The sequence below is a fragment of the Dreissena polymorpha genome, chromosome 4 (genome assembly GCF_020536995.1).
Source record: "Dreissena polymorpha isolate Duluth1 chromosome 4, UMN_Dpol_1.0, whole genome shotgun sequence".
NCBI lineage: Eukaryota > Metazoa > Mollusca > Bivalvia > Myida > Dreissenidae > Dreissena > Dreissena polymorpha.
Window position 1 is genome coordinate 41,491,162 of NC_068358.1, and position 22,483 is coordinate 41,513,644.

Below are 22,483 nucleotides of genomic sequence, written 5' to 3' on the forward strand. Positions count from 1 at the left end.
CAATAAATCAATCAACCAATCAATCAATTAAATTTGAGTTTTTATATGTGTCATTTTCTAGAAAGTATTTCGATATAAACACAACTTCTTATTTGTATTTTTTTATAAATACAATCAATCCCATGCATCTGCTTTATATATACTTATAATACCACGTTTATAATAACTTATATGTATTTCACTGAATCAAAAATACAGAACGCTACACGTGTACCTCTTTCTTGTGTTTTCCAGTTTCGCTTTCGATATCTTGTTTCGTTTTAGTAATGATGTAAATTTTCGGGTGAACTGTAAATTATTAATCAAATATATATATTTATGTACTTTATACAAATACTTGTATTGAATAACTGTTAAATAACGTATGGCTAATATATAACGAGCACTTAGATTAACACCAGTTAAAATAAAATAGGCCGTTTTTATCTTTGAGAGCCTGGCACGAACGACAACTCTGGTGACCAGTCATACCCGTCTCAAATTACTTGCCCATAAGTGTCAATATCAAACATACCAATAGCATAATATTATAGGCTCAATTTCTACGGATGTCTCAAGAATCGTCATCAAATGTACAGGATGGTGTACAGCAAAGGTTTGATATAAATACACTAGTAAAATTTTAGCGATTATATTAAATTGTTAATTTAAATCAACATTTGCAATGTATTTTCGCGACGTTAGGTGACTCGCAATTATGTTTTTTGACTTATAGACGGTGGCTTCTGATAAGAAAATAATAGGTGATACCTATTGTAGTGGCAAAATGTTATGTTATAGCCATCAGAAAATCTCAAACCACTATATTCTCTGACAGGGAACTTACCTGCATCGATAAATGACGCTTGTGTTTTTCTGCTGTAAAAATTCTTAAATCTTGGACTTGATGTAGCTATTTTTTCTGAATTGTATTTGTACAGGCCATATTTTAAAAAGTACAAAAAGTTATATTTGTTCATAAAACCATTATTAAAAAAATACTCTCTCAAACTGTCAAATTTTTAATGTGAAAAATTCTGGAATGCAATGGGGGGATTGAACTGGGTCAATGTTACTAGACTGGCTCTGTGTCACTAAAGAGCTAGCCCAACAGTGAGGATGTTCGAGGTGACTTTATTTCACTACACTCCTCCCCCTCTTAATCTGTCCAGACATGCCTGCTACAGTGTGTCTTGCATCTGCATATCCCTTCCTGAAACCATTACACATGTGACAAGCTCAGTCCCATTTACTAATTTATTCACAGATTGTACATATTCACAGTTTGTGTTTGCCTAGTCACCATTAAAGTGAAAAATCGTGAGTGCAATGGAGGATTGAACTAGGGTCTCCAGGCCATGGGCCCAGGGGCCCAGGCCCCCCCAGCTGTCTGTTGAACTATGATTTTTTTTAATAATTGGCCCACTGCAATTTTTTTTCTCGTGCAAGGGCCCACAGTACACTTTCGCTCAAAACAAAAGAGCAGCTATGTTTTATTGTCCCTGATAATCAAGGGTATTAACGCTCGCCAATCGAGATAAGCCTCTAGGCAATGTTTTCTTATCGCCTTGTACACACATCCCCGATCAGTACCCCATTGTGATCATGAATGCTTCATCTATCAATGGTTGATGTAACATGTATTTTGATACGTGCAGCGAATGAAAGCAACTGCTACAGGAGTTTGTAGACTATTTTCTGATTATTGCCTACGCAAGTTTTTTTTCCTTCTTTGAGAAGGCCCTAGACATATTTTTCCCTTCTAAAAGTTTAATTGTTTTTTTTTTAAACCTTTTATTAGGAATTTTTAGGTCCCAATATATACTTTTTACATTGAGAATAGGGCCCTAATTTTGAACGGGAACAAAAACACTGACAAAGGTATTAAAACTGAGTATTTATAATTTTTGAAAGGAAATCACTGAAAAAAAACTACGATGAGATAGTTAACATGTTTGTTTAAAAGAAAAACAGATTCATAAATATGCCGAGCAACAGATAAGAATTTGGCAGAATTCAGTATTTAAAATAATTGAGTACCGAGAATTGAGTAATATCAACCTATTAATGGCTCATTGGTAAAAAAATGAAAATTGAAACAACAAATCGATCTCATTATATAAGTTAATCTGATCCAGTGTAGAAAAATATTGTATTATTAAATTATATCTTTCCTTGAATTTGTTTGAAAACAGTAAAATATGTTAATTTGATTATTTAAGACTTTCATTATTTCCCCCAAAAATTAGGCGTTTCGCGCAATTTTTTTCCTCAAAAATGGCAAGGTCTTTTCCAAAATATCAGATTTAAAAAAACCTTTGACGTTATTGATTTGTGAAAAAAATGGTGGAAGCAATACGAGAGTTGTTGTGGATAATCGTCATTTTAAACCTGTATGTTTCGGAAATCTAAAGCTTTTAATATTGTTGTGAATTCACACCAATGTTTAAAGCTTAAGACTTCCGAAATGTGCTGATTTACTTGTTATATTCCATTAATTCATATCACAAAATACGTTTTTTATAAGCATTAAAATTCACCTTGCAAAGTGCCAAATTAAAAAAAGTATATATATAGGGAGGGGGGACCCTTCCCCTGTTGGGCCCCCCAGTAAAAAAATCCTGGGTACGGCCCTGGTCTCCCGAGTGACACTCTTATGGACAGATTGGTGATTCAGATTGTTGGCTCGGGTACTACTTAAAAGTACCCAGGTTACTCAAAAATACCTCTGGTATTGAAAATATACTAGTGCTTAAATGTACCCAGAAATACTAACTCTAAATTGGGCTCATTTTTTCAAATGAAATATGTTCATATTCAATTGTAATTTCTCATATTCTAAATTTAATATTGAAATTCATACTAAAAAAAAAATTGAGGCAGGTTTTGTTCAAAAAGGATTTTGTTCCATAATGTTTTACAAAATCAGATTTTGAGGGGACATAAAACTAAGGTACAGTCTGTTTTTTTCCCAGGGTACATCGTTGTATACTTAAGAGTAGTCAGTACCTGGAGTAGTTTTAAGTATATACGCGGACAATGACCATTTGAGCCTAATTAAGAAATGATTTTACCACTGAAATGTATAATTCGTATACAAAGATATGCATTTTCTATGTTGAATTAATACTTGTTTCTAATTTTAGCAAAGACTGCTCCAGAGATGACAAAACAGCCTTGTACATTCCAAAATACAACTGGGAATGCATAACAGATGTGTTCGTTGAGGCTTGTAAAGATTTGGAACTGGGAGAGTTATTGCATGATTCAACGTATGTAAATTGTACAATAATTGATAGAGTAATATGTTTTCAATAGGAGAAGGTAATTTTACCAAAAGGTTCGTGCTCTCTCAAAAAAAAAGGGTAAATCACTAAATGAACATAATGAAATAAAATGTTAATAATTCCAGAGGTTTAAAAATGCTTTTACCATCAGGCCACGACTTTTATATTTCTTGGTTTACAAAACCGCCGACCCTAATTTTTGGAAAATGGGAAAAAAAATAAAATCGGAAAATCGTCTTTTTTTTAAATATTTTATTCCCGACCGCACTTCAAAATGAGCGAAATGAGAAAAAAAACGATCCGGTTTGAGTACGGTTGCGAATAAAATCAAGTAAGTACAATCAACGATTGATTCACATATATTGCAGAGATCGGGATATTTTTCAATGTGACACATTATGTACCAGTCCTTTTATGGGCACTTCTCAAAATTTATTTCGGGTAAAAATTACAGACAATAAGAAAATCAGCGTCAGTCAAATGTCGACCCCATCAAAATTTATTTCCGTGTCTGTGACGCAACTATATTGTTTAACATGTTAATTATATTAAACAAACCCGATAGTATTTGATAATAAGTATAAATAATCCAATAAAACACTGCCATTATTTACGATATATGTGTTTAGGAATTTTGTAAACACGTCCGCCATAGTTTATAGGAACTGTACAGAAAGTTTGGAAATCGGAACAAATCGGTATATCTCGGAAAATCATTGATAAATGTATTTGTCGTTTCAATGCTTAGGGCCGAGTAATTTCGGCAAATCGGAACTCAACTTGTGTAAAACACTAGCTCAATTAACCTTTAAACTCCGCCTCCGTTCTCTGCAAAAGATTCGAAGGCGGAGCTATGCACGTGCTTTTATTAAATTGGAGGATTGCAATTGAGAAACAAACACACGATTGGTTCGGCATGTTGATTGCTAGACAAAGGAAGCCAATTTTTTCGGCGCGAAATTTGTCGCTTTATTGCTTCCGACAGAAAGCGGCTTTCCTTTGATGACGTCAAACTGTCAATTCACACAGACTGCACATTTTCGGAAGACTTTAACTGACTCCTTGTTTACAATTCCAGTAAAAAAAACACTTGCTAACATTAAACTTTGGATTAAATTATCAAAATAAAGCAAAAGCGAAGTTGACAAATATGATTAAATTAATTCGCGTCAGTTCAAATAAGACGTTTTGCGTTGTAAATCAACGAGTTTTCATGACAACAACAACTTTGACAAACATTACCGCGACGACGCATGGATCGATCTACCTCGATTTTTTTTTCATGTACGATCTCATAAGTCGAGTAAGAGCAAACACATACCGGGTAATTTGTGTATGAGTAGTTTATCTTATATAAGATTTATGCAACGGGCATCGCATTGCGTAATGGTGCGCATCCAATTATGGAAATGAAGCGCAGTTTTTCGTTTTAATGGGAGAAGAACGCATGTCATGTAATGGAGTGTTTAAAATTGCCTGATGTTACATAAGGTGCTGTTAGGACTCATTTCATTTGAAGATATAGATGTGTTTCATTGCATAATTTGATTTTTTGTCTCTGTGTTAAGGTTATAAAAGATATGTTGTCTTTGTTCTGATGTTATTAGCATTAACTTTTTTTTCCAATGTTTTTTTTTTTTTTTTTTTTTCGACCGCCCGATGGACCATTTTCAAAATAATTTTTGTAAACCAATAAAAAAAAAGTCGTGGCCTGACACATTTGACTGCTTTGAAACAGTTTGATTTAATTTTATTGTTAAACTTAAATATTGGCATATACCATGACCTTATGAAAATTGTTCCTCGCCATTCAAGAGCAAACATTTTGTTTCTGTGATTAAAAATAAGCAGCATAACTGTAAATTATCGGACGTGTATACTTTTAAATATAATTATTGAATAACATTGTTGATCATTATATAGGGTGTTTGCAGTTTAAAAAAACACTTTATTTTCATAATTCATTTTCAAATGCTTTGACATAATCATTTAAAATACAGATTCGGAGGAGTTTGTTTAAACTGTATCATTCTAACTTTCCTTCAAGTAATTGTCACACTTAGTTAGCCTCTTTACAAATACTTATATGATTATGAAAAGAAGCCATTAATATAAGATTTCTTGTTTCTATGCGGCCAAAAAATCATAAATGTCCTATTTTAGATGTGTAAGGCTATTAAACATAACCTTTTGTAAAGGCAAGCTTGAACTGGATAGTGATCAATTAAGCAATAAATATATTTTTTGTATTTGCTTCTACTGTTGTAAGGGCAATAATTATATCACTCAGAATTATGTTAGCTATTCAAACACATGTGTTCGTGATATTAAGGGAACAAAAAAACAAGGTGCCAATGTTGTATTGCCATATGTTTTTCTTTGCAAATACTGTAATACAAATGTTTAATAGTGAATTATATCAAGCTAAGTTATAAATCCTAAATTGTATCCATCACTTGATGATATGTTATAATTGATCATAGTTCATACCAAATTAGGTTCAATCCATCAAACACAATAAACTATTTCAAATGTATTTACAAGACCTGTTAATGTTTATTGCTTTTGACATTTTTGTCATTGTCAACTAAGTCATTGTTTAGTAACTATGGTAAATTGGGTCCAACAGAAAGCAGATCTGTGATTCATGTCACCCTAATTTAGTCAGCCTGGTCCAGCAGAATTCATGGCTGTTATTCTGATTCATTCTTTTTGAGGTGATCTCATCCTTTTAGTTAACCAAATTTGCAATGAAGTCAGTCTGGCCTAACAGAAAGCATGTTTGTGATTCAGGTTCAGCCTGAGATGTGTTGATAACCAAATCTTGTATGTGCCAGTAGACAGCAAGGTCCATCAGAAAGCGTGTCTGTAGGTTTGGCCTTTTTGAGTTTTTGTCTGCGATTCAGATGTGTTGTTAACCTGAGCATGGCTATGATTCAGGTTTGGCCTGTTTGAGGCGATGTCTGCAATTGAGATGATGGATGAGAAAATGGATGCAGGCATGATGTGCAATCAGACCAAGAGACCTGTGCTAGATCTTCATACCTCTGTGGATGTACGTACGAGATCTGAAGTGTGGCCAAGCAAGTCAGAATTATTTTATTGTATTCTTGGTTGAACGAAATTTGTAACCAACCACTTGCACACTTCTTTTGTGAGATAATGCGTGATTAGAAGTTTTGCAAGGCAAGCCAGACATATAAACGTATTTCTTGAGAGAAAGCAAATTTCACTTGACTTTACTATGGGATTCTAACAATCTTAGCAAGTCTCAGTCAACTTTTACCAGCCCAGGCCTTACATGCTTGTGGTTATTTCAATCACTACATTTGTACATAATTAAATTGTCCCAGTGTTTACCTTAAGAATTAAGCTGTCAAATTTTATTGTTGTTTTTTGGACATAATTTGTTTTTAGCTCACCTTAGCACAACGTGCTCATTGTGAGCTTTTGTGATTGCCTTTTGTCCGTTGTGTCGCTTCCGTCATCAACATTTACTTTGTTAACACTCTAGAGGCCAAATTTATTTTCCAATCTTCATTGAAATTGGTCAGAACATGTGTCCCCATGAAATCCTGGACGAGTTTGAACATGGTTTCGGTTTGTTGAAAAACATGGCTGCCAGGGGGCATGTATATGTACATGTATATGGCTATATTAAAACCTTGTTAACACTCTAGAAGTCAGATTTTATTTCAAATCCTGGCCCTCTTGTATCTCAATATTGCTTGTTTTATTTTTTTACTGTTTTACAACATTATGAAAACAGAAATAAAATGGCTGTACTATGTTGTTCTTTTCAAATATCAAATGACACTTTAAAGACATTAGCAAATTACCCTTCTTCAGCACCATACAATGTTATATGTTGGTTATTTGTACTGTTCCAATGTTGATCCATTTACTGCCAGAAACGCATTTTGGTCCATTTGTAGTGCCTCTAAAAATCTAATTAAACAGGGCTCGACATTAACTTTTGAAGCCACTTGTCCAGTCGGACAAGTAAACCATAATTTCACTTGTCCTGACCAAAAAGCAACTTGTCCTAACCATTATATCTTTATTCTGCTCAGTACTTTGCAAAATAATGGAATAATACAAAATGCTCAAATCATAAAGACTTGAATAGTTCAAATTACATGTAAACATAATTGTAGGCAATTTCAATACAAAAAGAACTGACTAGAATAACAGGAAAACTCAAGATTATTAATTTTTAATACCTGACAAAAACTTGTGTGTTGCCAACATCAAACAGAAAATTTTAAAAGTGATGTATATGAACAGTACTTAACTGATATTTAAAAAAAAATCATTGATTCTATACATAGGGAGGACGTCACTTCGTTAATTGTCTGTAAGATCGGTGTGTACCAGTGTCGTAAAATGCATATTCTTTACAAGGGAGAATATTCTTGTTATCTTGGCAAAGAAAAAAATGTTAAGGGTTGCTTCCCTTGTGAACAGTTCAGTGTAGTACATGTACAATGTATGACATGGAACTATCGGAATATCTCGGGCTTCGACGATTAAACGTATACAAAATATACTCGGAAAAGTTGAGTGATATCTCAACAGAAATAATGGCTTTAAAGGCATTTTTTCTAAGTTATACAATTATAATGACCACTTGTCCTGTCGGACTAGCAAATTTCTTTATTTACTTGTCCGGACTAACAATTTGGTTGTCCCGGACAGTCGGACTACCTTTAATGTCGAGCCCTGTTAAATTACAAACTTTTCATAATTGACCTATTATTGTTATGAGCAGCAAACAGCAAGTAACTTGCAGTCTGTTTAGGTTTAATGCTTTTTGCTGCTCATACAAATCTTAGGTTGAACCCTTTTAAACTTAAATCTATTAAGAAAAGACTGATGCATATACATGAAGGCATTTTCACTTTGCTTCTGAGCTCGACATGGTTAATGTAATGCTTTCACTAATTTGTCATTCATAACCTTTCTAGACTGGCTTGGTGAAAGTGACAGGACTAACATACCCTGAGCTGATTGGGATTATGGATTCTTCCCTGTCATGTATGGTAAGTTTAAATATCTTAATTGTGCTTATATGATCCTAGGTTATTGACTCAAAGACAACCCTAAAACAAATTATTACAAATTTCATTTAAGATTTGACTTTTTTTTATTTTGGCGAAGTTATTGGCCTTGGACTTTTTCTCTATAATAACTGTTTTCCGGAGGTTTTTTAAGCAACGCTTTCATATATTAAGCTGATTTTTGGTATGTGAGTCTACTTACATGACTTGCAGATGAAGTGTGAGTTTTGTTTTGGTCCATAGATTTTTGGTGAAGTTATGGGCCATGGACTTAAAAATTGTCTCTATAATAACCGTTTCCAAAGGGGTTATATGAAACGCTTAAAGATATTTAGCTGATTTTTGATATGTGTCTACCTACACGACTTATAGATGAAGTGTAAGTTTGATTCCAGTCTATTGATTTTTGGCGAAGTTATTGGCCTTGGACTTACTGATTTCTCTAAAAAAGCTGAAGTGCAGCTTCAAAGCACAGATAGGTGCATTGTGTTTCACACACACAGGTCTTGTTCTTTGCTGAAAATGTTGAACCATATTTTTCTTGCTTCGTCTATATTCCTCTTTATTTTATGCTGTGGGTGGTTTATAGAGAAATATCAGTGAATTAAAACTGATAATTTACTGTTTCAAACAGTGAAAAATAACTGCAATCAATAATTTTTATTGTTTTACCAGAACTATTTTTGGATATGTTTGGTTTCCATATTGTGAACCCCAGTTTTATTGAGGGCTACTACTTTGCATTGAATGTTTATAACAACATAGGTGTAAGCTTCCCTTAAACATACACATAATGATATTTTGGGGCTCCGAACAGGGAATTAGATTTCCAGAATGCCATTTGTTGGATTCGTTGGAATATCGATTTTAATTCACTCGTGATCATAGAACAAATATTTTTTCTATGATCACTCATGAATTAATATCTATATTCCACCAAATACAACAAATATCCTCTATATATTTGGCTAATTCATAGGTATTTGTAGGTAAAATATGAAATAAAGATTCTTTAGCCAATGTAGTCAATGTGTAGCTTATAGCCAATTTAACAAATAGCAAAGTAAGCCCTGCAGATTAATAGATCAAATTTAAAAAAAGATATTTAAAGTAAAATTATTTTGTTCAATCACTGATTAGTCTGCTTGCTCAGGTGACCTGGTTAGAGGGTCATTCTCTGGCTCAGACAGTGTTTACGAACCTGTACCTGCACGACCCTCACAAGGTTGAAGACAAGCCACTGCGCACATTCTGCCTGTGTATGCTCAAGATTGTGGACCTTCTTCGAGACCGGATAAATAAGGCCGGTGTTTATGAAGAGGTGAGCCAATAACTATCAACCAATGAATCAAAATGTGTATTTCTGATACAAATGAAATAAAGGACCTTATTTCCTGTGCATGTAATTCAATTATTTAAGTGAGAATCAACATTTAAAAAAAAACTTTCAGCCCATTGTAACCTGTATTTCTGTGTATTTGAGATTTTACTTTTCGTCCATTATGTGTGAATTTTAGGCAGATTTCCTGCCATATTTACACATTTCTATCATGGTGTGTTTTTTTCTGATTTCCAGCCATGTTAACACATTTCTATCATGGTGTGTGTATTTCTGATTTCAAGCCATGTTTACACATTTCTATCATGGTGTGTGTATTTCTGGTTTCCAGCCATGTTTACACATTTCTATCATGGTGTGTGTATTTTTGTTTTCCAGCCATGTTTACACATTTTCTATCATGGTGTGTGTATTTCTGATTTCGAGCCATTTTTACACATTTCTATCATGGTGTGTGTATTTCTGATTTCAGCCATGTTTACACATTTCTATCATGGTTTGTGTATTTCTGATTTCTAGCTATGTTTACACATTTCTATCATCGTGTGTGTATTTCTGATTTCCAGCCATGTTTACACATTTCTATAATGGTTTGTGTATTACAGGAGGATTTTCAGCCGTTGACATATGGGTTCAAGATGGGGGGAGACGTGACAGATGTCAAGGTGATCAGTACGATGAAGGAGGTAGAGGAGGATCTCAACAGAGCACTCAGGGTAGGTTGCTATGGCAACAGAGCACTCAGGGTATGTTGCTATGGCAACATAACACTCATGGTAGGTTGCTATGGCAACAGATCACTCAGAGTAGGTTGCTATGGCAACAGAGCACTCAGGGAAGGTTGCTTTGGCATCAGCTGCTAATTTGGTCTGTTTACTTTAAAAACCAATATTATTTTTGGGACTCTTATTTTTGTGGAATTTGTTTAGGGTGCTCTCAATCACAAAATCAAATAAAAGTTTCAGGAAAATAATTCGTTTTTGACCAAATATTGGTCTGGAAGTAAAATATTTAATTTTAGTCCCCTACCGGTTTCACTGGAGGGGACTTATGGTTTTGTCTCTGTCCGTCCGTCCGTCATACTTTTCTGGATCCTGCGATAACTTTATTTTTTCATGAAACTTGGAACATGGATAGATGACAATATGGACATTATGCACGTCATTTCATTTCGTTCCTACGTCAAAAATTCTGTTTGCTATGGCAACAAATAGACTAGAAATACTGCTAAAAATGGTGGTTTTCCTGGATCCTGCGATAATTTTTAAAGTTCTTAATATTTCTTCATGTAACTTGAAACATGGATAGATGGCAATATGGACATTATGCACGTCATTTCATTTCGTTCCGACGTCAAAAATTCTGGTTGCTATGGCAACAAATAGACTATAAATACTGCTGAAAATGGTGGTTTTCTGGATCCTGCAATAACTTTTAAAGTTCTTAATATTTTTCATGAAACTTGAAACGTGGATAGATGGCAATATGGACATTATGCACGTCATTTCATTTTGTTCCTAAATAAAAAAATTCTGATTGCTATGGCAACAAATATATATAAAAAAAATCTGGAATTTCTGACAATGGTGGAGCCGGTAGGGGACTTATATTGCTTGACAATAGTTTTTTTTGTTATTAGTCTGAACAGATGATATATTTGTTAAGGATGTAACACTAAGTGTTAATGATACCAGCTAAAACAAAAATCTTTTGCATTTAGCTTAAAAAACTTGTGTTTTTTAGCATTTGAAAGGGCAGGTCCAGGAAGGAAACGCAGAGTCAACCATTGAGGTATGGTTTTAGATTTTGTTTGTCATTCAAGTTCATCTTTCAACATTCATACTTCAACATTGGCATTCATATTTTGCTGTTTATTATCACACTTACTGAACCATCCATGGACACGCAAGTTTGTGTTTGTGAATCTTATAAAACAAAATGTTTCAAATTCAAACATTCAGTGGTCTTAACACAAGACGTTATTATATTTCCTCTGTATTCACTTATTGTCAGGGTAGAAACATTTGTCATTGTGATTTTAAATTCACCTTCACATTATAAACATTTGAAGTATGGTTATTTCAATGTGACTTCTATAATCAACTAGCATTGTATAAGTGTTGTTTCACCACATTCTCATGTGGTCTTCCGTTACACATGCTGAATGATATTTGCAGTACCAGCAATGTGGTGCAGTTTGTACCAGAGTGAAGTTCTTCAAGGGTTTGCTGTCCATGCTGGTTGCTTTGAGCAAAGACAAAGTAACATTGTTTACTTAAAATTCAGTATGTTGCTCTCTCAAGCCTGAGATTCACTCTGCAGGGCCTTCCACAGGATTTTTGTCAGGCGCCCCGGGGCTGATAGGGGTGGTTTGGGAGGGGTGTCCCCTCCCCACGTTGATTTTTTTTTAATTTAACGTGTCAATTTACGTTCTTTGGTGCGTATTAACTCAAAGAAAAACAGCGTTGAAAGACGTCACTTGGTGCGCTATGACTCTTGAAAAAATCCCCCTGTCATTTAAAAAGATATATACTTTTTTATATTGTTTAATTGTTTTAAAACGTTCCCGCACTGACAGTAAAATCCTGACTCGAACGATTCTCCAATACATCCGTTTCAACCTGACTCTATTACTGCATACTTACTACTATTCAAGTTTCTATTTATTATCCGATAATCACGTTATTTCCGTTTGTATAAATCACATTCTGGTAAATATTTACGATAAAAGCTCTCAATTATTTCTTTTGAACAAACCTTGCCATTTTTCTATAGTATCAAATAAATTTTAAGTGACTATAGATTTGATGAAATATTGCCTCTGAACATGCGTCAATCCTCTGACGTGTTGTGTGCTTGTTAAAACGATACACGTGACGTTGTACATGCTGCATAATTTTCGCGCTCTTTTTAATTGAGAAAAAGATTCGACACAAAATAAATTTGCACTACTAATTTGAAGCAAGAATATTTTAACGTTGTGGTAACATTGACATTCGGAAGTGTGTTTCGGATTAAAAACACGTTAACCTCGATTTACGGGAAAGGGTTCCGGATTACAAATTTAATTATTCCCATTTGAGATTTTAATAAATATTAACAGTTGCGTTATTAATTTAACGATAATTTGTTTTAACACTTAAGTCAAATAAATGTTTTGACGGAATTATGCATGTAATTCACGAGGATTACGGCCGGTTGCCATCATCAGTCTTCTAAGTATCGATTATCAGACGAAAAATTTACTAGTGTGCGTAATTAATTCAACGAAAATTTGTTAACGCATTACGTGTCGAATAAATGCCAGAAAAACGTTATAAATGGACATGATGAAATGTACATGTACTGGAATTAAATTGTTATCGCATAATTGTAACCGGGAGTTATTTGCACAACTTACTCGCTGTAAGTAATTATTTCTTTACCTCTTTCAGTTAATTTCTTGTATTAATTACACGAGTCATAGGTAACACTTGTTTACAGTAAAAAGGTGTGATGATGATGCCCGAAACCGTCTTTAATGTACTTTTTTATTACGTAAATGGTACAAATTCTTGCTAATCAAGCTGCGATTAACTTTTACATCGTGCCCGACGTCAATCAAAAATAATGGTCGATAGTTAGCCCCGCCCTCATAAGCATTTGCGTAACCGATTGGACGATGAACATCACAGTTTGACGACTGGAAAGTTACCTGATGCATCCTTGTCAGCATTTAAATGACTGTGTAATGTGGCTAGAATAATCTACACGCGCGTCATGCTGTTTTCTTATCAGTGGATTATCCATTAGCCCATGTGGTGTTTATGGCGATTACTTGTGAAAGTAGGTACCGAGCGCTCTTTTAAAACAGGGATTATTGATACACTGATCGAGAAACCTTTTTTTTTTTACAATCTCCACTTTCTTTCACTGAAACACACACAGGTCGGAAAATTTCAAGCGCCCCGGGGACTCTGATTTCGAAATTCAAGCGTGCCGGGGCGCTTAAATGGCCTGGGGAAAATCCTGCTCTGTATATGTGCCTGTTCTCATATTTTTTTTATTTTTTTAATCCTTTACCATTTAGATACATATTTTGATGCATTTGTATTCCTTTAGAAAGTTACATTTAATTAAATACATTTCTAACTTAATTTAAGTTTTAAGGGCTTAACTTCACCCCTTAGATACTGATTAGTAGCAAACAGCCTAAAACCTGAACAGACTGCGAGAAACTCGCAGGCTGTTCTGGTTTTATGCTGGTTGCAAAATCCATTTTCACTTTGCTTCTTATGGGGGAAAGGGTTAATTACAAATATAAGAGAGATTCTGTTCTTAAAATCCATTGGCAAAGGTAAGGATTGCAAATAAGAGTTAACAAGAACATGAATGCAAAAATAAGAAATGATATTGACCACATGAAGTGGCAATTATATTTAATTAGTTTACTGATTGTACACCACTAAAAATCATCAATAAAACACATTGTTTGTTTAGAATGGGAAATTCTAAAAGGTAGCTTACACAGCCATTTCAATGTCAGTGTGCTATGTGACTGCAGCAAATGGCTTAAGAATTTCAACACACATATTGATAAATGTTTATTTGTATCGTTGTATTCCTTAATTTCTATTCAAAGTGTGAAGGTGTTCCCCAAGCAAAGAAGCTGATTAGTCAGATACTGGAGTTCATTGAACCAATCAGATCAACGATTAGTCTGGGAATAGTTCCTGAGGACAGGGAGATTACCAAAAATGGTAAGTAGGGTTTACAATGAACTTAAGTTTTTATGTTTTTAAGGAGGGCATATAGTGATCTGACCGTCCGTCCCTCTGTCGGTCTTTCCGTCACACTTTGCATTTAGGTTTCGCATTTAGGTTTCGAAAAATGCTCATAACTTCTATGTCGCTTCAGATAGCAATTTGATGTTTGGCATGCATGGTATCTCATGGAGCTGCACATTTTGGGTGATGAAAGGTCAAGGTCATCCTTCAAGGTCAAAGGTCAAATATATGGCCTCAAAGCAGCGCAGAAGGGGGCATTGTGTTTCTGACAAACACATCTTTTGTTTCTCCATATACATAAAAATATTCATTAAAATGAACATGTGCCTATTCTGCAGCTACAGAGACAACAGTAGTATGTTGTTCAAAAATTACAATGATGTTGATATTTGACACATGAACCACGCATTCTTGAAGTCTGGTAGTATAATTGACCATTTAAAGTTCCATAGAATCGATTTGGTCATTTATGAGTTTCATGTCTTTATTGATATCATAACTGTACATTCAGTTGAAGACATTGAATTAAGTTGATTCCTATTAAGAAAATTAGGAATGAATTATTCATATGAATGGATTTGTATTATTTTAATGAAAATAGGGTTTATTTGTCAACTTCTAAGGTAAGACATAATCCCACAGTTCTTATATTTACTAAATACTGATGACATTTCACATGATTTATATGGTTGTCATTTTTCCTGCTTTTATTACTGCAGACTACCCCACAATCATGGGATTTGACCCACTGATCAACCAGCGCCTGTTGCCACCCACATTTCCCCGCTATACTGTGATCCACACTCGGGAAGACGCCATCAGTTATGTGAAGAAACTTCTGCATAGGATAGACACCGCTACAGCTGTGCTTAACGCCAGCAACATTCAGGAAGTGTTTGTAAGTTAAGTTTGAATGCTTCAATTAATATTGTCATTAAATAAAATTTCCACATTATTATGGATAATATATCTATTTTTATGTCCCCGAAGGAGGGCATGTAGTGATTGCACTGTCCGTCCATCCGTCTGTCTGTCCGTCACACTTTGCGTTTAGTTTCGAAAAATGCTCATAACTTCTATGTCACTTCAGATGTAACTTTCATATTTGGTATTCATGTGTATATGGACAAGACCTTTCCATACGCACACAAATTTTGACCCTTTTGACCTTGACCTTAGGGTCTGCGTTTAGGTTTCGAAATCTGCGTTATGTTTCGAAAAATGCTCATAACTTTTATCAAAGCGTTTATATGGGGCATTTGTCATCCTATGGAGACAGCTCTTTTTTTCATAGTAGTTTTTAGCATGATGACCGTCTAGATATACCTCTACTGATTTATTTAATTATAGTGTACATTTAACCTTATACATTTAGAACAGTGTGTTAATTTACTGCCACATTTTCATTAGTACACAGTACATTTACCCTTAGTATCAAGGAAACAATATGTGTGCATCTGAAACATGTGATGAATATTAACCATGCTGAATTATCCTTAAGTGTAAACTGATGATGCTTTTGTGTTGACCAAAGTCTTTGATCATGATGACTTAAAAGTAAAACTGGTTCGAGCATGTGTTCTTACTGGTATAAACGCCGTCGTGTGTTGTTACATGAGGTTGGCATTTGAGGTTTATTTGAAAGTATCGCTTTTCATTTCTAAGAAGTGTAAACCAATCAATTAAATATTCAATTGAAATGAAAGGTAAAAATTCTAATGGTATTCATTGCCCCCACTACTTGTAACATTATTAACTTTTGTATTAAAATCATGTGGCTAAATTATAAATGATTTTATAACTTGCAGTTTATATTTATCAGAATGTGTCCTATGATATAGTTAAATGTTCCATGGTTGATTGTGACCCTTTCAGGAGGTTTTCAGAGAGTTCAGTGACACGTCACCTTGTGTAGTGTCCAGGTCCATTCTACAGGTAGGTGTTTGTATCTAAATGATGGTTTTCTGGATCCTGTGATAACTTAAGTTCTTCATATTTTTTCATGAAACTTGAAACATTGATAGATGGCAATATGGGCATTATGCACGTCATTTCATTTTGTTCCTACATCAAAAATTTTGGTTGCTATGACAAAAAATATTTTTAAAAATTCTGACAATGGTGGAATTTCTGACAATGGTGGAGCCGATAGGGGACATATATTGCTTGGCAACAGTCTTGTCTTCATTATATACCTTTTGTTTTTAGCTGAACTTATTTAAGTAGATATTCAATAACTGTTTATACACAATAACTTGAAAAAAAGAGCAATTGTAATCTAACTTGTTGATGGAACATAGATCGCTTAGATCCTGTGTTTGCTCTTCCAATGGATATGATCAAGGTCAAGGTCACTGTTACTAAATAATTAGGATAAAATGGTTTTGGCTTCATATCTAATGAAGGAATAAAGCTATTGTGATGCATGCATATATAAATTGTACAACAACTTCATTTTTAGCTCATCTATTTTTTTTTTTAAATTATGAGCTATTGTCATCACCTTGGCGTCGGCGTCTGCGTCGGCGTTGGCGTCCGGTTAAGTTTTGCGTTTAGGTCCACTTTTCTCAGAAAGTATCAATGCTATTGCATTCAAACTTGGTACACTTACTTACTATTATGAGAGGACTGGGCAGGCAAAGTTAGATAACTCTGGCATGCAATTTGACAGAATTATGTGCCCTTTTTATACTTAGAAAATTGAAAATTTTGGTTAAGTTTTGCGTTTAGGTCCACTTTTCTCAGAAAGTATCAATGCTATTGCATTCAAACTTGGTACACTTACTTACTATCATGAGGGGACTGGGCAGGCAAAGTTAGATAACTCTGGCGTGCATTTTGACAGAATTATGTGCCCTTTTTATACTTAGAAAATTGAAAATTTTGGTTAAGGTTTGTGTTTAGGGTCCATTTTATTCCGTAAGTATCAAAGCTTTTGCTTTCATACTTGCAACACTTACTAACTATCATAAGCGGACTGTGCAGGCAAAGTAATGTAACTCTGACTGGCATTTTGACAGAATTATGTGCCCTTTTTATGCTTAGAGAATTGAAAATTTGGTTAAGTTTTGTGTTTAGGTCCACTTTATTCCTACAGTATCAAAGCTATTGCTTTCATACTTGCAACACTTATTAACTATCATAAGGGGACTGTGCAGGCAAAGTTATGTAACTCTGGCTGGCATTTGGACGGAATTATGGGTCCTTTATACTTAGAAAATTTGGTTAAGTTTTGTGTTTGGTCCACTTTACCCCTAAAGTATCATAGATATTGCTTTCATACTTGGAACACTCGCAAATTATCATAAGGGTACAGTAAAAGGACAAGTTGCATAACTCTGGTTGTCATTTTTTACGGAATTATGGCCCTTTTTTGACTTAGTAACTTTGAATATATGGTTAAATTTTGTGTTTTGATCCACATTACTTCATAACTATTAAGGCTATTGCTTTCAAACTTCAAATACTTTCATGCTATCATGAGGGTTCCTGTACCTTGCAAGTTGAATTTTACCTTGACCTTTGAATGACCTTGACTCTCAAGGTCAAATTATTAAATATTGCTAAAATTGCCATAACTTCTTTATTTATGATTAGATTTGATTGATACTTTGACAAAACTACTCTTACCTGACATACCACAATAGACTCCACCCAAACCATCCCCCGTGCCCTCCCCCCCCCGAATCCCCCCCCCCCCCTATTTTTTTTTTTTTTTTTTTAAGATCATCTCACAAATGACCACCACACCCTCACACAATACCCCCCCCCCACCCCACCCCCCCCCCCAAATTATTTTTTTTGAAACTGTTAAAAAACAAAGATTTATTTTTATTATTTTATGTTTGAAATGCCGTCCAACTATCGCACCGTAGAATCCCCCCCCCTCCCCCCATCCGAATCCCACCCCCCCCTAATTTTTTTTTTTTTTTTTTTTTTAAGATCATCTCACAAATGACCACCACACCCTCACACTATACCCCCCCCCCCCCCACCCCACCCTCCCAAATTTCTTTTCTTTGAAACGGTTAAAAACACAAATTTTTATTTTATTAATTTATGTTTGAACTACCGTCCAACCATCGCACCCAAGAATCACCCCCCCCCCCCCCCCCCCCCCCCGATTTATTTTTTTTCCGCATTTCTGGAAAATAATGTAATAAATGTCCTCACCCCCACACTATACACCCCTCTTCACTCCACCCCTCTCTCCTTTGTGATTGAAAATGAGAGTCCCTTTACCTTTAAAAAGAAAATAGATGAGCGGTCTGCACCCGCAAGGCGGTGCTCTTGTTGTATGTTAAGGTCACTGTAAGATGCATTGACCAATAGTTTCCACTGAAGGTTTATGTGTCTCGAAGGATATTTTGCAAACTAGAAAAATATGTAATTGCTTGCTATCTAAATATCTTACCTACTAAACAAACAGTTTTGTTTAGAGGAAAGTGTCAAAAGCGAAAGCAAGAAACGTTTAGCTGATGTTATCCAACAGCTTTTGTTGTGCTACCAATACATATGACCTGCATTATGCGAAAATGGGTCTTATGTCATATTTGGCCTGTGTAGCTACCATGCTCGCCCTAAAGTCATGCATGGTTTTGCGGTCACATAAGCAGATCGTCTCATTAGCAGACAGGGTAGCTCCTGAACAGACTACGTGGTCACAATTTTTGCATTGAACTGGTCATATTGTATTGAACATTTCGATATACTGGCTTTTGCTTGTACCTTCAATCCTAAAAATGTGTTTTCGTGTGGACAGTAATCAGTTTATAATTGTTTTATGTTTTCAAAGAAATTTAGGCATCTTGTAAAAGTTTACACTAGTTTTGGTGTTCTTAGAACTTGTATTAGTTGCGATTGCGTAATACAACTTCACATTATCAGCTAGACTGATACAATTTCACAGATATGTACAGAGTTTTGTTAATTTACATGTATCTCAAGTTGAAATAAGAATATTCTTTATCCATGAGCTAAGGTTGAACTCGGTTTTGAATGAGGAAACATCCACCACTGTGTGTTACAGCTGATGTTCCTGCCTCCAAGTCGCAAGGTGTTTGGTGTCCACACACTAACAGACTTCCTGAAGGATTCTGTGAGAGCCTTTGTCATGCCTCCTGTGCTCTCTCCCAAGTATGCAAGCTTTGTTGTTGCAGTCAGTAAAAAAACCCATTGTTTTAACATTTTTATGCATAAAAATGGAAGACAACAAGTGATACCTATGAGTAATTCCTTTCAAAACACTTTTCCAGGGTACATATTCTACAGTTTAGCGTTTAAAGGTGCATACATTTATGTTTTCACTCTGTGAAAACACATCAGTATTATTATTTTGTGTGATCATTACCCCAGATTTTTTTTTACTGCTTGGTTCAAGAAAACTCAAACCAAGGCGGTCATAACTGGTACACTATTGTTAAAGCCAGTAGCAGCCCCAACAAATTTCGTTTTAAATCTTTAGTAAATAATAATTGAAATACAAAATGATGCTTGAATGTGGATTTCTTAACCAACTTACTACATATCAATTAGTATATGTCTAAAACATTTTTAAAGTCACTAATGTGAAAAGAATTATGAAAAGCATTAAATAAAATAAACTATTATTGCTTTTAGGGTAAAACCTTGAATTTATTTTTTCAGTAAAGTAAGAGTATTAAAATATTTTGCTATCACAAGTGCTTTTGAAAAAATATATTTTCTCTTTTTTTTCTGAAAAAACAAAATGATGATATTAACCCAAAAGCAACTGAATATCCTACATAATTATCTTTTTGCAATGGTAATTGATATTATTTAACATCAACAATTGTTCTGTTCAATGTAATTCCAAATCCTAAATTATTTGCTAATTAACCCTTTTTCACTCCGGTACAAAATGAAAATATGCAACCAGATCATATAGAACCAGGTTCTAGTCTGTTTGCTGCTCATCTGTATCTTAAGATTATATATTAAGCCATTAAAACTTGAATCTATTAAGAACAGTCTGTAATTAAATTAGATTTTTAAGGGACTACAAACAAATTAAATATCTTTTCTCATTGGTAAAGGGTTAACAATGATAAATCCAATACTATTTCTTCAACATGATTACAGAGCTCATACAAGCATCAGCGTTGAGGTGAAACAGTATGTGGACTCCCTGATGACACGGGCTGTGCGGCCTATTTGTACCGTGCTGCAAGTGCTTGGGCATAACCGCGCCAGGCAGCGAGACAAGTGGGCGCACCTGCTGGATGACCTGGTTACTTTACAGGACGAGGTACTGTTATATTTGTTCTATTCTTTGGACATTGAATTTTGTTTAATTTGATGATAAGCTTACCTTGCAATTAAAATGTGTGGAATTCCGTAAAAAGCTTACCCTGGAATCAAAATGTGTTGAATTCCTTGTTGATCTTACCCACTTATTCAAATATGTGGAATTCCTTGATAAACCTTACCTTGGAAATAAAATGACTGGAATTCCTTGATAAGCTTACCTTGGAAATAAAATGACTGAAATTCCTTGATAAGCTTACCTTGGAAATAAAATGACTGGAATTCCTTGATAAGCTGACCCATGAATTTAAATATGTGGAATTCCTTGATAAACCTTACCTTGGAAATAAAATAACTGAAATTCCTTGATAAAACTTACCTTGGAAATACAATGACTGGAATGCCTGGATAAGCTTACTTTGGAAATAAAATGGCTGGAATTCCTTGAGAAGCTGACCCATGAATTCAAATGGTCAGCACGATGGTGTCTGTAAATGCGGTCCATATCACATTGAGGACCTTCGATGCTGGAGCCTCTACCAGATATTTGTCTCCAAAGGCAACTGAGCTAATAAAATTTTTAATGTGTGTTAACTGCAATTTGAGAAAAATATTGTTGTGTGAATTTGTGTTATTAATTTATTATGTTTGTTGATACACATATATTTTGATTGCCTAAAGTAAGTTTCCTATGAATGACTTGAGACGCTTTTTACCCTCAAGAAATATTGCAATTTGTATTCTTTGTTTTTTTGGTGGGTCAAATTTGGGCAGTTATTTGGCACAATTACAAATGTCAATAAGTATATATATTTCCAAAATGACTACCTAAAATTCCCAACTAAAGATTTTAAAAAAATGTGTAAATAAAATGCAACATTTAGTCCCTTTCCCTCTGCAACTCTATTGTTTTTACCTTTGTAAATATGATATTGAAAACACATATGGTCAATTGTAAAATATTTGTTAGCAAAACATAAAATATATAAATTTCCCAATTTTTGTCAAATGGGATATTTTTGCAATCTTAATGGTCCCACTCACCTTACCCAAAATAATGGGGAAAAAACCACTAGTCTGTGTGTGATTTCAGGCAGATAAGGTGGACGGTTACCTGCACCAGGTGCAGATGAAGGCGGACCCCTCCCATCAGCTGGGCTCCAGCTTTGGCACCTGGGTCCTCTACTACACCATACACGTCATGCTGGCATACACACTGTCAGGCTTTGAGTTGGAGCTGTATGCCCCGTATGAGTACCACTATGTGTACTGGTTAGAACAGCTTTATTTGAGTGTGTCATGTGAAACGTTTATTAGTTTCGTTGTTTCTAACTATTTTTCTTTAAAACTCTAAACAATTACTTTGTCCTCTACTTTAAACAAATAATTTGACTGTTTTGAATGTTGCTGAATATGTTGTCTGTGAACTGGTTTTCAGGTACCTGTACGAGCTCTTGTATTCCTGGATGTACTCTACTATTCAAAGGGCAGAGTCCTTCGTCATTGAGCATGAGGCGTATATAGGTGAGTGGTACAATAACATGAGTTGATATGTTACAATTATAAGGGTTAGTGGTACAATAACATGTGTTTGAAGTTTGTCAATAGCATAGGCTAGGGGTACAGCAACATTAGTTGATATTGGTATGTGTCAATCTGTTGATACCAAGCACTAGGTTTTGGAGACATAGAATGTTTCATGATTAAGTGTCAGCCAATCAGAACAATACTTTCATATTCTGGAGATTCAGGGTACATTACTGGTGTTTCAATGTCATTATGTAC

The 22,483-nt window shown here is 34.7% G+C and overlaps 2 protein-coding genes across 8 annotated transcripts in view; one reads left to right on the top strand and one right to left on the bottom strand.

The window, feature by feature from the left end:
* Positions 1-452, bottom strand: part of LOC127879166 (tyrosine-protein kinase JAK2-like) — a 487,084-nt gene extending 486,632 nt beyond the window's left edge. For 6 of the 7 annotated variants that reach the window (XM_052425848.1, XM_052425847.1, XM_052425850.1 and 3 more), the window contains exon 1: positions 215-452. The gene's annotated coding sequence lies outside the window, so the exon portion shown is untranslated. The remainder of the gene's footprint in view (positions 1-214) is intronic. The other variant, XM_052425851.1, reaches the window with a different exon arrangement.
* LOC127878373 (N-alpha-acetyltransferase 35, NatC auxiliary subunit-like) lies at positions 341-22,248 on the top strand. The gene is made up of 15 exons (XM_052424899.1): positions 341-595; positions 3,126-3,251; positions 6,207-6,321; positions 8,234-8,308; positions 9,480-9,647; positions 10,271-10,381; positions 11,409-11,456; positions 11,843-11,926; positions 14,287-14,404; positions 15,151-15,329; positions 16,307-16,366; positions 19,461-19,567; positions 20,534-20,699; positions 21,792-21,970; positions 22,137-22,248. Exons 1-15 carry the CDS (start codon positions 549-551, stop codon positions 22,246-22,248), a joined length of 1,695 nt encoding a protein of 564 aa, XP_052280859.1. The 5' UTR covers positions 341-548.
* The last annotated feature ends 235 nt before the right edge of the window (positions 22,249-22,483 follow it).